This window comes from Phoenix dactylifera, chromosome 12, assembly GCF_009389715.1.
Source record: "Phoenix dactylifera cultivar Barhee BC4 chromosome 12, palm_55x_up_171113_PBpolish2nd_filt_p, whole genome shotgun sequence".
In the NCBI taxonomy this organism is placed as follows: domain Eukaryota; kingdom Viridiplantae; phylum Streptophyta; class Magnoliopsida; order Arecales; family Arecaceae; genus Phoenix; species Phoenix dactylifera.
The window spans coordinates 10,404,198-10,421,103 of NC_052403.1; the positions used below are offsets into that span (position 1 = coordinate 10,404,198).

General features: G+C 42.7%; 1 protein-coding gene across 1 annotated transcript in view; it reads right to left on the minus strand.

Moving 5' to 3' along the window:
- LOC103724019 (BEACH domain-containing protein B-like) overlaps positions 1-16,906 on the minus strand; it is a 124,077-nt gene that overhangs the window by 27,644 nt on the left and 79,527 nt on the right. Inside the window, 5 exon segments of the mRNA XM_039132591.1 lie at positions 13,111-13,299; positions 13,469-13,805; positions 13,918-14,347; positions 14,453-14,762; positions 14,907-15,067. Coding sequence (XP_038988519.1) covers positions 13,111-13,299; positions 13,469-13,805; positions 13,918-14,347; positions 14,453-14,762; positions 14,907-15,067 — 1,427 coding nt within the window.

The following is a 16,906-nucleotide window of genomic DNA, read 5'->3' on the forward strand; positions in this document are numbered from 1 at the left end:
TTCGCGGACGACCGGGGGATGCAGCGCCCCCCGATCCACCGGCCGAAAAAGGGTGCTCCTCCCTCGGGCAACGGCGGCGGGAGGCCGGCCCCTTCTCCCCTTCTCCGAAGTGTTGCCGGAGAAGAAGGGGAAGGGCCGGGAGGTGAGATCGAGGCCGGACCTCCTCCGGGGGGTCTTCACCGGCTCCGACCACGGCTAGGTAAGGCCGTGGCCCGAGGTAAGTATTTTAATATATTTTTTTTTTTGTCTTTCTTCTTCTTCTGTTTCCTTCTTCCCCCTTTTTCCTTTTTCTTGTGGGAGTCTCGCCACCACCTCTCGGCCGGCGGAGAGGTGGGGCTCGGCTGGGGCTGGCGGCCTTGAGGCCGCGTTGGTCGCCGGCACGGCAGACCCGACGGCCCTTGGCTGCCCCTCAGCCCTAGGGCAGCCATGGCCGGGGCCTGTCACCCGCAGGCCGAGTCCGGCTGGGCTCGGCCCGGGTGGCGTTGGGCTCGGCTTGGGCCGTTCTCAGGCCGGCCCGCGGCCTGTTGGTTCGGCCCGCAGCCCGTGGGTCCGGCCCACGGCCCTCCTCCTGTTTTTCTCTCCCGTGCCGGTCTCCTCCTCTCTGTGCCAGTCTCCTCTCCTCTGTTTCATCAGTGAAACAGAGGGGAGAATACCCCACAGAGGGGTACCTCCACTCTGTCCTTGCCTAGAGACCTACTTACAGAGCCTTACCTTGATTCGGTTGACTGGAGTTGGGCAGTATCTCCTTCTCGGCAACTCCCTCCTTCCTCTCCTAGGGCTGCAGGGTCCCTTCCGCCTCCAGCTCCAAGGCTTGGCTCTCTGGTGCAGTAGATCCAGAGGGTTAGAGGTTTAGGGAGGGTACATAAAAATTCGGGGTTAGCAAATCTTAGGGGTTTTAAATACAGGGCTTATGACTTGACCCCAAAGGAGAGGTGGCGTTCTCTCCTTCCTCACTGCTCCGGGAGCCACCAGCTGCCCCTCCTCCTCAGGCCAGCTCACAGCTCATTTGCCGAGGGGGAGGAGGTGGCGGGCTCCTGTTTTGCATGCCGGTGGGGGTTTCTCCGTTGGCCATCTGGTGGTCTTGTCTTTTCAGCCCTCAGGCGGGAGATTATGGCCATCTTGGGCCAGCTAACCCCTCCCTGGCCCAATACTATTCAACTGGGCCCTACAGTATTGGGCCCGGTCTGTATTGGGCCCGGACATTACATCCTTCCCCCCTTAAATAAATTTCGTCCTCGAAATTAAACATACCTTAGGTGGACCGATGTAGCGAGGACTCAATTTGCCGTATCGCCCGAATCGGGCAACACTCCTCGAAAAGGACATTTTTTAGGTAGACAAAGTTTCCCTCCAAAAATTTCAGTTCTCATAGCTTAACAAGAATCGCCCGGTAGGGGGGCCTTGATGATGGGTCCCTCTCCTAAGATCGATGGTGAAATTCCGGTAATTCATCAGGGTAAATGTCTGAGTATTCCCTATTTCTTATAGCTACCTAGCAGTCAAGAGTTTAGGGTGAAACTGAAATAAATTGCTTTCTTCGACTAAGGTATTATGAAAATCTTAATATATTATGATACTCTTAACTACCCATTACCCCAAATTTTTACGGTTATAGTCTTGTTAAACCTAGAGCTCTGATACCACTAGATGTCACGCCCCGGATCCGGATCCGTGACACGGCCGTGCTATTGCCGACTACCGCCCACAATAGCACGCAGCCTCATACCTGGGTAACAGGGTAGTCAAACCAACCAAATCTTTTCATATGAAAGCATTCTTAGTACAACATGCTGGTCAGTACCCAAATACAGAGCTTCTATGTAGTTTATGTACACAAAAGTATACTTGCTTTACCCCAAAAGAAAGAAGCCCTAATACCAAATTAACGTGTCTCTGGCAGCTATCAGTGGTGAGGATCTGAAAGAAAAAAAGTAAATGAACGGATATGAGCTACACGGCTCAGTAAGTAATCCTGCATAATCCTACCGGATCAACCAGTAGGCTAAACATGTAAATCAGGGTTTGAGAAGCTGACATGCATATTCATCTAATAATCATCATGGCACAATAAGTATGCGATTTAAACAAAGCAGTAGTGCAATCACAAAAATTTTCATAAAGTATGCATATGAAACCGTGCCCCCGGCATGCCGTGGTCCTTTTTCTCTCGGATGCTACTGCGAAGTCAGACTCGACCACTGGCGGGGCCAGCTCAGTTACTATTCAGCCACTGGCGGGGCAGGCTCAGTTACTATTCAGCCACTGGCGGGGCAAGCTCAGTTACTATTCAGCCACTGGCGGGGCAGGCCCAATTCCAATTCAGCCACTGGCGGGGCAGCTCAGTTACTATTCAGCCACTGGCGGGGCAGCTCAGTTACTATTCAGCCACTGGCGGGGCAAGCTCAGTTACTATTCAGCCACTGGCGGCTCAGTCATTCTCAGTAGCATCTTTGAGCCCATTATAGTGCCTCTGGGCTAGCTAAGACTTTATAAACTTACATGCATGATTAAAATATCAGTATCATCATGTTGCATACATAGCCATAGCTTCTGGGATCATGCAAGTTACTTATGCATTGTAACATATCATGCATGAAACATATATACTTAAAATAAATGCTTAGGAAAACATTAATAACATGACATGATCCATAACAGGATTAGGACAGGTTACTTACCCATCATAACATATCATGCATGAATAACACTTTAAAAACTTAACAACCATAGCACTCATATGATCCGTAATAAGATTAAAGTAGATTACTTACTTTCTTCACAAATCATGTATACAATTCAAATTGTATGAAAAACACTGGTTCATCTTATAAAACGTAATACAAGATCTACGATAAGAATAAGATAGATTACTTACTTTTCTCACCAATCATGTATACAATTCAAATTGTATGAAAAACACTAGTTCACCTTATAAAACGTAATACGAGATCTACGATAAGATTAAGACAGATTACTTACTTTTCTCACCAATCATGTATACAATTCAAATTGTATGAAAAACACTAGTTCACCTTATAAAACGTAATACGAGATCTACGATAAGATTAAGACAGATTACTTACTTTTCTCACCAATCATGTATACAATTCAAATTGTATGAAAAACACTAGTTCACCTTATAAAACGTAATACGAGATCTACGATAAGATTAAGACAGATTACTTACAGTAAATTCGTTATCCAAAGTCTTGGTGGCAAATCGTTGATTCCTAAAACCACATTATAGGAATCATATTATTCTCTATTTATTATAGAATTTGGTTCATCTTATCATGGACCTGCTTGGGTCCCAACCAAGGATCCTAGCCCATTTTAATTTAGCCAATTTGAAGCCTTTGGTGTTCATTTAAAGCTATTTGGGTCCATATGGTTAATTGGGCTTTTTTTTTTATGACAGGGTTGGGCCTGATTTAAAACTAAGTCCAGCCTCTTTCAGCCAATTAGGCCCTCTGCCAATTTAATTAGCTTGGACTGGGCCTGATTTACAATTAATTGGGCCTGCTGGGATTATTATTGCATAAATGGGGGTTCAGGCCCAGCTCAATTGGGTTTAATTTAACCCATTTAACTCGATTGGGCTTGAATCAATCCTTCATCGGACTCACCCAAATCGAATTAAAGGATTTAGGCCTAACGGGTTTCGGATCCGGACTCGGATCCGACCCGCTAGGCAGACCCGTTAAGGGTCTTTTCCAGGGGGTTCCAGAGGCTTCCGCCTCTTTCGCGCGCCCCTCTCTCTTCTTCGGCCTCCTCCGCCTCCGGTCCCTCCCGCTCTGGCCGAAGCCCCTTCCCGGCCTCCTCCGCCTCCAATCCCTCCCGCTCTGGCCGAAGCCCCTTCCCGACCGTCTTCTCTCCTTCGCGGACGACCGGGGGATGCAGCGCCCCCCGATCCACCGGCCGAAAAAGGGTGCTCCTCCCTCGGGCAACGGCGGCGGGAGGCCGGCCCCTTCTTCCCTTCTCCGAAGTGTTGCCGGAGAAGAGGGGGAAGGGCCGGGAGGTGAGATCGAGGCCGGACCTCCTCCGGGGGGTCTTCACCGGCTCCGACCACGGCTAGGTAAGGCCGTGGCCCGAGGTAAGTATTTTAATATATTTTTTTTTGTCTTTCTTCTTCTTCTGTTTCCTTCTTCCCCCTTTTTCCTTTTTCTTGTGGGAGTCTCGCCACCACCTCTCGGCCGGCGGAGAGGTGGGGCTCGGCTGGGGCTGGCGGCCTTGAGGCCGCGTTGGTCGCCGGCACGGCAGACCCGGCGGCCCTTGGCTGCCCCTCAGCCCTAGGGCAGCCATGGCCGGGGCCTGTCACCCGCAGGCCGAGTCCGGCTCGGCTCGGCCCGGCCCGGGTGGCGTTGGGCTCGGCTTGGGCCGTTCTCAGGCCGGCCCGCGGCCTGTTGGTTCGGCCCGCAGCCCGTGGGTCCGGCCCACGGCCCTCCTCCTGTTTTTCTCTCCCGTGCCGGTCTCCTCCTCTCTGTGCCAGTCTCCTCCCCTCTGTTTCATCAGTGAAACAGAGGGGAGAATACCCCACAGAGGGGTACCTCCACTCTGTCCTTGCCTAGAGACCTACTTACAGAGCCTTACCTTGATTCGGTTGACTGGAGTTGGGCAGTATCTCCTTCTCGGCAACTCCCTCCTTCCTCTCCTAGGGCTGCAGGGTCCCTTCCGCCTCCAGCTCCAAGGCTTGGCTCTCTGGTGCAGTAGATCCAGAGGGTTAGAGGTTTAGGGAGGGTACATAAAAATTCGGGGTTAGCAAATCTTAGGGGTTTTAAATACAGGGCTTATGACTTGACCCCAAAGGAGAGGTGGCGTTCTCTCCTTCCTCACTGCTCCGGGAGCCACCAGCTGCCCCTCCTCCTCAGGCCAGCTCACAGCTCATTTGCCGAGGGGGAGGAGGTGGCGGGCTCCTGTTTTGCATGCCGGTGGGGGTTTCTCCGTTGGCCATCTGGTGGTCTTGTCTTTTCAGCCCTCAGGCGGGAGATTATGGCCATCTTGGGCCAGCTAACCCCTCCCTGGCCCAATACTATTCAACTGGGCCCTACAGTATTGGGCCCGGTCTGTATTGGGCCCGGACATTACAAGTAAGATGCTTCGGAATGCATAGGATAGTAGCCTCCAGAAGATACCTCAAACACACCATATCCATATCCGTATCCGTATGGGTCATAGGCTGCTTGTGGCTGTGGATAATAGAATCTAGCATACGACTCGAAACTGGATACGTCTATTGATGATCCTACTCTATAAGTGAGGTTATCTGCAGCTGCATCGTGTCCTCCTGAATGACCTCGAGAAGTCCGTCTTCTATATGCAATCGTATTCTTACGGGCTCTACCAAATCGCATACCGTGGTCTCTATTCTGTGTAGCATACATAAACTGAGATTCATCGGTGAATTGAAAACCATCCTTTAGTTGTCTCATAAACGAAGGTCTCATGTCCTTTCTCCCTGGCCAGCAGATCTATGACCACTAGAATTGCTGCTCTTGGTCAGTGAACTAGCTCCTCCACACATTTCATTGGGGGTTACAAGTGCCTTTTTGTTTTTCTATTTTGGTATGTTGAGCAGCTGCCTGCTTATCCTTTGTGCCACTCGTTGCCTACTTACCGTTCGTGCCACTCGCCGACAGCTTATCCTTCATGCCCATTTTTGCTAGCTATGTTGGAAGGATGAATATCGCCCTCCTGACCGAGTAGTCGCCCCGTCTAAGCTTCTCTCGATCATATCTCTGAGAGGATGTCTCGAATAAGAAGTTATGTAGTGACTGACTCTCTAGTGATCCTTGTGGCTGTGGCTGATCAGTCGGAAGGATGCGTGAAATATTGCAATCTGCCCATTGCCCTGCATCGACACTAGCTTCGCTGGCTACGAAACTGACCGATCGTAGAGGCGATCCTCGCTCATCAAACTCTGGCTCCTGCAGCTGGCCCACAAGCTATCCGATCATAGAATCATCTTCATCATCAACGAAAGGACTATGGATCAGATCTATTTACTTTAGCTCCACTTCCTCCTAAATGCACTTCAGCCTCAACCTCAGATTGTAAAAAATATATACAAGATCGTTAAGGCGCTTTTGTGTAAAACAGTTCCTTTAATTGTTATAGATAAGGGCGAAAGTGAACTAGTTGCGCTCACAGCTACACGAGAAGACCATCTGAGAGAGGGTCTGAATGGCTAGCCGTTTAAAATTTTCACGGACACACCAAAATTAATCCACCATTCAGCTGCAAAAATATTAAATAAAATTACATATAAGATAGTATTATATTAGTAACTATGTAAGAAACTATGTAAGATCAGATAAATGCCCTCCTGATGTGTAATATACCTGGATTCATAATTTTCTTACGACAGCCGTCGAGACTCCAAAGCTGTTCGTGCCCTCTCTAAATATTTTGGTCTATGAAAAAAAACTATATTATAATATCTTAATAATTGAAGATATCGGTTAACTTATACATGTCACTTAACTTATCTCTTCTAGACATAGAATTGCAAATTTTAGACTAGGCTCCATCTTGTAAATCACATAAGGTAGAGCGGACATAAGTTCGTCATCCATATCAATTCGAGCTACGGTGTACTGAAACCTCGGATAGATGAAAGTTTCTACCCATCCGATAGTGCCACCGCCGCTCAATGATGTCGATGTACTCTTAGGCATACATCGGATTGGCCTTCTTGAACTGAATCTTTGTCGTCTCTATCAAATGATATGAAAAGGCCATTTGGGGGTACCTCTTGCTGTCCACGATCCGAAATACTTCATACAATGGTTTGATAGCCTTCACTATCTTCTCAACTAGCTGTCAAAATGTCTGCCTCATCACCAAGTCCTCGACAATGCTCCTTCAGTGCTGGCTTTCTCAAATCTACCTTTCTGCCACTCAAAACTGACTAACATATGACATTAGGCTGATTTTTTTTTCTAGAAATCTATCAAGTGCAACATAATTGGTAGCAAACCGTGTAACTTCTAGTCTCAAGATCTCTCTTCCTGTATACTTCCTTATCAGTAAAAAGACCCATGTATGGTTATAAATATATCTAGCGATGGTTTGAGCTGTCTCCACTGTCTGCTGCACTCTATGAATCTTCACAATGTCCATCACAATAGGCCGATACAATGTGCAGCACATGGGGTCTAGAAAATATGGCCGCTGCTCCAGCAAGATCTTTCCGACGGCCTTATATTGTAGCCCATTATCAGCAATAATATGAACGATATTCTTCTCCTACCGAATCAATCACCTCCATCAACCTGAAGATGTGCATGGTGTCGTGCACCTGATCGAATGCATCAACCAACTTATAAAAGAAAATCTTCGTATTACATATCCTTCGGTCCTAGAGGATCTACATCGGGACCGACAGCCTATATGGAAGAAATGACAGACCTATAGTATGTATTGTCCGCCACATTCGCTAGGATGTAGCTGAAGTAAAATTAGGATCCAATAGCTCGTCACATATTCTTCTTATTATCCTTTTTCAGCATTTTGTCAAGCCTCTGTTGTTTTGAATCCTTGCTAGAAAAAGCATGTAGATCTAAATCATGGATGGTGGCTCCAAATAGAATCTCTCTATATGACTTCTTTTAGCTACCAAAAGCCTCCAACATAGATGTAATACGGCCACCGACTTTACTGATAGCCTTCCTGACCGAGGTCCTCTTGAACTCTGGATCTGCCCTACTGCTCGCAGAATCAGAACCTGATTCATAGTATGAGGGCCCAAATCGAGCCCTATACTTGGCCACCTCCTCCCGCCACAGATCATCGAGGCTCGCTTGAATGATAGTTTAGATCTGTGCATCCTCATCATCTGGAGTAGACGAGGCTTACTCCCTAGAGTAATAGGAAGGTAGCTCTGCTGCTCGGCGATCCCCCTCTGCTTTCTTGGCAACTCTTCCCTTTACTGCTTTGAAATCAGCGAAATATATCTTCAGCAGCTACTGAACCTCTTATAGACAATTCTGACACAGATACGTCAAGGTAACTACCAGCTAAGTGCTGCTTCAACCAGATTACCCCTTCCCTCTTTAACTCTATGTTGCACCAGTTGCACTTTCAATGGTGCTGACCCGAGAGCATTTGCCCATGATCCTGACCAATATCACGCTTTGGCTCATTTTTCTTTGATGGTTCAATTCCTATAGGTTTATCAAGTACGTTAGTTTATCAATTATTTAAAAATAGCAAAATTTCGTTACGATGAAAATATTTTTTTCTTAAAAAAATTATTTATCTAATACATAATACTAATTTTTTATATTATTTATTTATTTATATATTTTTAGTAACTTTTAAATTAAAAAATATTTTTAAATACCATAAATTCTGAAAAATATGTTTTTACTTCAGAAAATATTTTTGAAATACGTATTACGTACTACTATTTTTTATGATTTTTAATATTAATTATATTTTTAATTAGTTTTTAAATTCAAAGTCCATTGATTATAAGTCCATTGAAGAGTCGACCCTTGAAAACAATAAATCGACCGCTGTCATCAAACGAGGTGACTCCTGAACTGAGAGAACCAACTCCACAATGTTCACAGAAGAAAGACAACGCCGCAAAACAACAAGCTCGAGTCAACCCGTGAAGATCATGGGTCGACTCTTGAAGATCACGAGTCGACCCTTGAAGATGTTGAGTTGACCCCTAACAACAGTAATGGATGGTTTTTCTATGAGTCGGAATGGTTGTTTTTATCTCCAACGGCTTTTAACCTGTCTAACATCTAGGAGAATGTTCCAACCACTTCCAAATGGTATAAATACATGGAAACACTAAAGGAAAAGACAACTCAAGCGGGCCAAAAAGAAATCCATAGAGCAAAAAAGAGAGCTTCTAAGAGAATCATTCAAGAGAGCTGAAAGATCATATCTTACACAGTTGAGAGTTGGTGAAGCGCATTCCAGATCAAAAAAAACCAACCAACAGAGCCAAGCTCCATTTTTTTCTTTGTATTTATTGTTTAGGAGCCATACTTTATTGTGCCCGCATTTAATTCTTTCTATACTATATTATAGCAAGTTTCAAGGACTGAAACTTGAGGGAAAGGGCCATCCAAGCCTTAAATTGGATTATGTCGGTTTTGGTAGCTTGCCTGTGAAAATCAACTAGGTTGATTATGAGCTCGAGTAAAACAATCGGTGTAAGTTTTGGTTGATTAGCTGTGAAAATCAACTGGGTTGATTGTGAGCCCGTGTAAAACAATTAAATTATAATCCCTAAAAGATTAAAATGAAATTCCCAAGAAGAAAGTCTTGGAAAGTGGACGTAGGCACAGGATTGGCACCGAACCACTATAAATTCTGTGTTTGTATTGCCTAATCTATTTGCATTAATTTCTTGCATATCTACTTTAGTTAGTTGCTTAAATTAATATTCTTCAATCAAGCTTTCATTCCACTGCATTGATTTTAAATTTTCAAAAAGACCAATTCACCCCCTCTTGGGGTTGCATAGCTGGGCAACAAGTGGTATCAGAGCCTAGTACTTAAGCCTCTCATTGAACTAACCGTCAAGAGTTAAAGATCTATAGCAGCTCCAATAGGAACCTCTCTTGCTGAGGGTCATTCCACAAATAGACCTCTTTTCAATGCCATAAATTATACTTATTGAAAAGCAAACGCATGCACATTTTTGTTTAGGCACTAGTATGACATGTAGAGTGTCATAGTTAATAGACCTCACACACCCACAAAAAATATTGATAGTGTGGATCTTTCCAAACCCAAAGGGGAATGGGATGAATTTGATATAAAGATGGCACAGCTAAATGTTAAAGCCATTAATATTCTTTACTGCTCTTTAGATGATAATGAATTTAATTGCATATCAACTTGCTTTTCCGCTAAAGAGATTTGGGATAGACTGGAAGTAACTCACAAAAGCATTAACCAAGTCATAGAATCTAAAATTATTATGTTTGTACATAAATATTAGCTATTTAAAATGGAGTCTAGTAAGTCAATTTCTAATATGTTTACTCGCTTTACAAATATTATTAATAATTTTAAAAGTCTTGGTAAATCTTATACTAATAGTGATTTGGTAAGAAAAATCCTCAGGTCACTACCAAGAGCTTGCAAGGGCAAAGTCATGGCCAATCAGGAAGCAAAAGATCTCAATGCCCTTTCTCTAGAAGAATTGTTGGGCTCTCTGAGAACTCATGAGTTATCCAAAAAGCAAAATTTTGAAGAAGAGTCAATAAAAAGAACCATCGCTCTCAAATCAACAGCATAAAAAGAAAAAGAGCGAAGAATCAAACAGTTCAGAGAGAGATGAGGAAATGGCCCTCATCACAAGAAATTTAGAAGATTTCTGAGAAGAAGCCAAGGAATAAGAAGGCCTTTGGCCAAGAGGGAGGAAAACAAAGAAAAGAAGAAAGCGCAACCGATGAATTCAAAATGCTGGGACATTTTAGAGCAGACTGCCCACTACTTAAAAAAGCTCTTAAGAAGCCAAAGAAGAAAGCAATTATCACTACATTGACTGATAATGACGACTCAAATTCAAAAGAGGACCCAAAAAATAGCAAATCTATACCTTATGGCTCATGAGAATAAGATAAACTCTGAACCATGGTCTAACGAACCAGCCCGTACCAGCCGATTCGGGCCATATCGGACCGGTTCAGTGTGTAACCGGTACGCCAGAGCCATGAAAATCGTTACGGACCGAACCCAACCGGAGCCAGAGAAGACGAAGAGAGAGCGGGGAAGAGAGGGAGGGAGGGCCGGGGGGGGCACGGCGGGCTCCCTCGCCCCCCTGCGGGCTCCGCCGCCACCCCCAGCCCTTCGCAGGCGGCCTCTCCTCTCCTCCCTCCCTCCCCCGCTCGCTCCCTCGTTCTCTTCTTCCCCGGCTCTGGCGGAGAAGAGTGTTCCGGGTCGGTACCGGTTTAAACCGATACAAACCGGAACCGTACCGGTCCGGTAGACGACCGGTACGCCTACCGGTACCTGTACGGCGAACCTTGCTCTGATCCATTAAATGATTTTACCTTTGAAGAGCTTCAAAAAACTTTCTAAACGTTATTAGATGAGATTAAAAAGCCTAGTCAAAAGAGTAGAGAGCTAAAATTGAAAATTCAAACTCTTTTCAATGAAAATAAAAATATTTTAAAAGCAAAACAATCCTTACTAGAAGAAAATCAGAACCTAAAGAAATAAATTAATTAAAACTAATTGTTAAAGATTTACTTTAAGTTATAAAGAGTTGAACATGATGTTAGATAGCCAACGAATTATTTTTGATAAAGTTGGACTTGGCTATAACCCTCTATTAGAACAAAAATTATTAAAGAAAATGTTTGTCAAATCTTCAAGCGATCAATCAAGAAAGACAACATGTTATAACTGTGGTAAAATTGGCCACAAATACTTTACCTGTAATTTTAAAACAAATAGCTTAAATGGTAAAGTTATTATTAAGAAAATATGGGTTCCAAAAGAAACCATAACAGCTAACCTGCAAGGACCCAAGAGAGCATGGGTACCTAAGACATTTGAATTTTGTAATACACGTATGTCTGGCAGCCCTTGGGTCAAAAAGAAGTTAGTACTTAGATAGTGGGTACTTTAGACATATGACAGGAGATGAATCACAATTCATTTTTCTTAAAAGAAAAGAGAAAGATCATTAGAATTGGTAACATCAGTATCACTCCTACATTTATTGAAAATGTATTATTAGTAGATAGTCTCAAACATAATCTTCTCAGCATCAGTCAATTATGTGATAAAGATTTTAAAGTAATTTTTGAATCCTATATATGCATTATTTCTAGTCCTAGTGATGATGGCATTAAGTGTACAAGACATAAGCATGAAAATGTATACTTTGTCAATCTTGACCATTTATCCACAAAAAACATGCAATGTTTGGTTGCCATAAATATCAAAATCAGTGAGACTAGTTGGTTGTGGAATTATAGATTAACTCATGCAAGCATGGACCTTATTTCAAAATTAGCTAGAAAAGATCTAGTTAAAGGTCTACCCAAATTAAGTTTTGAAAAAGATATAACCTGTAATGCATGCCAACTAGAAAAATAAACTAGAGTTTCTTCTAGGGCATTAGAACTTCTGCATATAGATTTATTTGGGCTAACTAGAACTTCAAGTCTAGGTGGCAAACGTTATGGTTTTTCATCATTGATGTTTTCTCAAGATTTGAAATAAGGTATGCAAGTCCTTTCCAATGAAAGATGTTTTCTTTTAAATGAAAAAGTTATGCAAGTCCCTAAAATAAGTGAACTGAATTTCAAAATCATGATTTTGAAAAGTTTTGAAATGAAAATGAAATAGAACATAATTATTCTGTACCTAAGACACCCCAACAGAATGGGGTGGAAGAAAGAAAAAATAGAACCCTTAAAAAAAAGACTAGGACCATGCTGTGTGAGAGCCATCTTCCAAAATACTTTTGGACTGAGGCAATCAACACAGTTTGTCACCTTTTTTCATCAAATGTTTTTCCCATGATACTCTATGTTATTTTGTATTGGTTTGGATCAAGGTCGGAGGAACCGATACCGGGCACTGTACCGGTTCTCCGGCGGCACAAGTCAGTACGGGCCGTGTCGGGTTCTCCTATTTCAAACGAAATAGGGGTTCGGTTGCGGCTTAAAAAATTTTGGAATTTTTAAATGAAATAAGGGAACCCGCTGCAGCCTCGCCTGTCGCGGCCCTCCGCCGGCATCCTGACCTCTCCCTCTCCCTCCCTCTCCCGCTCGCTCTCTTTCCTTCTCCTTCTCCGACTCCGGCAATGGGTCTCATTTTCTTTGTCGAAACTGTACTGGTGAGCCACCGGTATGGCTCAAAATGACCGGAACCGTCCGGTTCGGAACAGTTCCACCGACCTTAGTTTGGATTGTTTAAAACAAGGACTTTTCCCATTATATTATTCACACAGGAAACTGCAGAAGTTTTATGTACATTTGAAAGGGCAAGTATTTGAAGTACATAATAACAAGGTTTGTCTGTTACTGTTATGCTTTTGAGCTTTTCAATGAAACATCTTCGGGATAATAAAAAAATAAGCAAGATATTTTTGCTATATTTAAGTTAATATAATTGACTACACACCTCTGAAGGAGATTAATAAAAATGTGGCAACCGCCAAGCAGATTTACTTGATCAAGAAAAGAAGCTAGCAGAGGCTTCTCAGATAGAGCACGAATAACCATGTGTAACACATCCTCAATGCATACCATATCCTGACTTCTCTCAAAAAAAGCAATAAGAGCCTTTATATCAGGTGGTGAAATTTTTTGCCTGCAAGTCCAATTTCCCTCCATAAAAAATTATGATAAAAAAAAAGTGATGACAATGCTACAACTACAGGAGGACATGCAATGTAAACAAAAAAAAAAAGAGGTTATTCAAAATATTGAAGAACCCAAAAATCATGAAGGTATATAAATATGTGAATGACAGCACATACATCAAACTCATTTCTGCAAGACTTAACAGAAGAAGACGTATCTTATGAACTTCTTCAAGGCCCGGTCTCATTCCAATTACTTGTTTGGTTACGGGATGCAAAAGAGGCTTGGCCCCAACAGCAGTCCGAGAATCTGCTTGATCCCAGTAGAACTGGCATATAATATCTAGAATCCGAGGCAGCCCACATAATGTTGGTAACAAGGCTCTATTATTCTCAAAATACTGAATGAGGAACATGTAAAGATCCCTTTGCACTTCATAATTTGCAAAGACCCAAATATGTGGATTCAAGTATATTCCTAACATGGCATCTTTTAGAAGCATTTCGGACATGCCTGAGTAAAATATGAAATAGTGAGTTGACATGCAGGGCATAAGTGAAAAACATAAACTGAATTATGAATCAATCAATATACATATTCAGAAAAGAAAGTCTGAACTGGTTACCGCAATTTCTCAAGACATCAAACATATTCTTTAAGGCTGAAAGTGTTTCCATATTTAATTGCTGGAGTGGAACAGATTGAAATAAGAAACCAAGGATAGAAAATCCTGAAAGAAGAAGCATCTGTTGTTGATTCGGGAAATTCCCATCTAAAACAGATGCAACAAGCTCAATAACTTCAGCCGCACATTTATCGCTAGTAATAGATCTGATCAATGAATAGTCAAACTGCCCATTATCTGTTTCAGACCTATCAAACTGGGTCAAAAATGGGAAAAACACAGACACACCACCAACACAGTAAATAATCTCTTGCAACAAGCGACGAGAGCATAACTTTGTCCCATCCATAACTATGGCTTCAAATAAGTTCTTCTCAGAAGAATTGTCCAGCATTAGTGACACATTGAATAAAGACCTACCATCACTAGCCTGGAGAGAAAAATATGGGGGCTTAGTTTATTCGGCCTTGACTTGTCAAAAACGTCATGAGAGACCATGTTATGAAGAAAAATTTACTAATAAAAGAACTGAAACCTGCGCATTCAAGCCAAAAATGATCTTTGCTGAAAGGCCATCTTTTGCATCTAGAACTCCATTACACAGTGAATTGTCAGAAGCAAGGAGGACTTCGTCACCAAGGAATGAATACATGTAACTTGGACCAAGGCAATATATACCCCTTACTTGCTCAGATGAAAGGGCATCACCAAACACATAGACTGGACCAATTTGACCAAAAAATGGAAATATTTTTCCAAATTTGAATGAGTGGAGCTCTTCATCAGCTGGTCTAAGTTCCATTCCTATGGTACAGCGAGTCATAACCTCACTAACTTTTGCATACCTGAAACATAATGATACCAAACGCAAAGTTTTTCTCTTTTTTTTTGAGTATAGCGGACAAAGTAAAAAGGACTAAATATATATCACAAAGTGATAGGTGGGAAGAAATAGAAATAATGAGTGATATTCATGGGATTCTGCAGACCTGCATTTTTCAGAGGATATGAGATCACCATCAACGTAACACCTGAGTAAGCTCCCCCCAGAGAATGCTCTCCCTATGCTATGAGTGATACAAAGGAAATGCCACTTCTTGGGAAAAAGATTTACAGGTAGTAGAATGGACTGCCTTTTCTGGTTAACGGACTGCAAGAAATATGAATCCATCAGAAGGCAAGCAGGAGATTAATTTCCTGCAGTCATCGAAATTACGCAGCTAGAATCAAGCTACAACTTTAAAAATAAAAATATAAAAAGCAGATATATCAAGTTGGTACACAGAGAGAGAGAGAGAGAGAGAGATCTCAAATCAAATTACTTCATAATCATCCATAGCAAACAAATGCATTAAAAATGGCCCTGAAAAATGTTTCACCCTACTAATCCAAAGTAAGTGCTTCTTGTACTAAATAAGCCCTCTATATTCTATCTGTAGTTAAATTAACAACTATATGAAAATGTAAAGGTTATAAAAGCTTCTCAAGGAATATGATGCCAAGATTTTTCATCCCATTATGTCAATTAAATTCTAAATTACTATTTTGAATCTAGTCCAAATACTAGTAGGTGAAATCTTCTAAAGGAGTCACACTGACCTTGAACTCTCTCCTAAATTTGATGACAGACTCCACCCAGACCATGATATAGTTGAAAGGATCACTACTTACAATTCATCTAATAAGCAATAAAGTTCCAATGCAAAGCTTAGAGGTATACCTCACCATATAAAGATCTTGGAGGACAACAAATCTGAGCAAGAGACTACTCGAGAAACTAAGAGTATGAAGTCATCCAATGTCCTCCAAGACTATGGCAAGGCAGTGGAGCAAATTGCCAAAGGTTGTGGTCTCCATCTTGGCGAGGATTGCGTAAGCTGGTTCGTCTTTGCAAGACCTTGATTCCAAAAGCTAGATGTCATTCTCCTTGGATCTTAACACGATGTTCAAGAAAGGAAGAGCATGATGGCAACATGACCTCTCATCATATACCATCATCAAGTGCTCCTCTATAAATTCGCTTCCTAAAACTTCTTTTAAGATAGAAAACTCCTCATTTTTCCTTCGAAAAACATGCAATAAAGACAGAGCTAGGTAACAAAACTGTTCGTTGACCATAAGTTTGTTGATCGATGACAATGGCGACAATGATCTCCTCTAGGAGAAACCTTGTATTCAAGCTCTTCGATAAGATTTTTTCTAGAGAAAAAAAAGGAACTCCTTGAGAAGATCATCTATCTCCCAGCATAGCCAGACAGAGAGAGGCACGAAAGAAAAGCAGGCAGCTGCTCAGCATAGCCTGAAAGAAAAAGAAAAGGCAGTTGCAGCCCGATGGAGAGAGTGGAGTCAGTTCACACAGATTCAGAGATCAGAGAGGGTAGTGATGATAGTTCTGGCGATTATGGATCTAGTGGCTAGGGAGAGAATGGAGGATATGATACCATCGTTTATAAGACAGACATAGAGTAATCTTCGATTCGCAAGTGAGTCTCAAGTTACGGATGCAAGATAACGACTACAGTGTACAAACTGGTAGAGTCTGCAAGGATACAATTTCATATTGAAGACGGGCTCCTCGAGATTATTAAAGACACGATGCAGCTGAAAATGACCTTGCACATAGTGTAGAATCTGTAGACATATCGGATTCCGAGTTGTACGATAGATCCTATTATCCGTAGCCACAGGCAGTCTATGATCCATACAAATATGGATATGGATATGGTACATTTGAGGCATCGTCTTTCGGTGATGTGAGAATAGGCCTAAATGGGCTGAAGCCGGTAGGCCCAGCCGATTTCAGCCCATAACCCCAAAGAAGAACTAGAACAGAGTAACCTTTGCTCCGTCTTCCTCGGAGCGATGAGGCTGCGGGCGGTTAAACTCCCTGACTACGCGGGGAGTTAAAACAGCTGCAACCAAACTCCGTCATGCCACTCTCATCTCTCTCTCTGACTGCAACTCCTCTTTTTTTCATTCCATGAGCGCC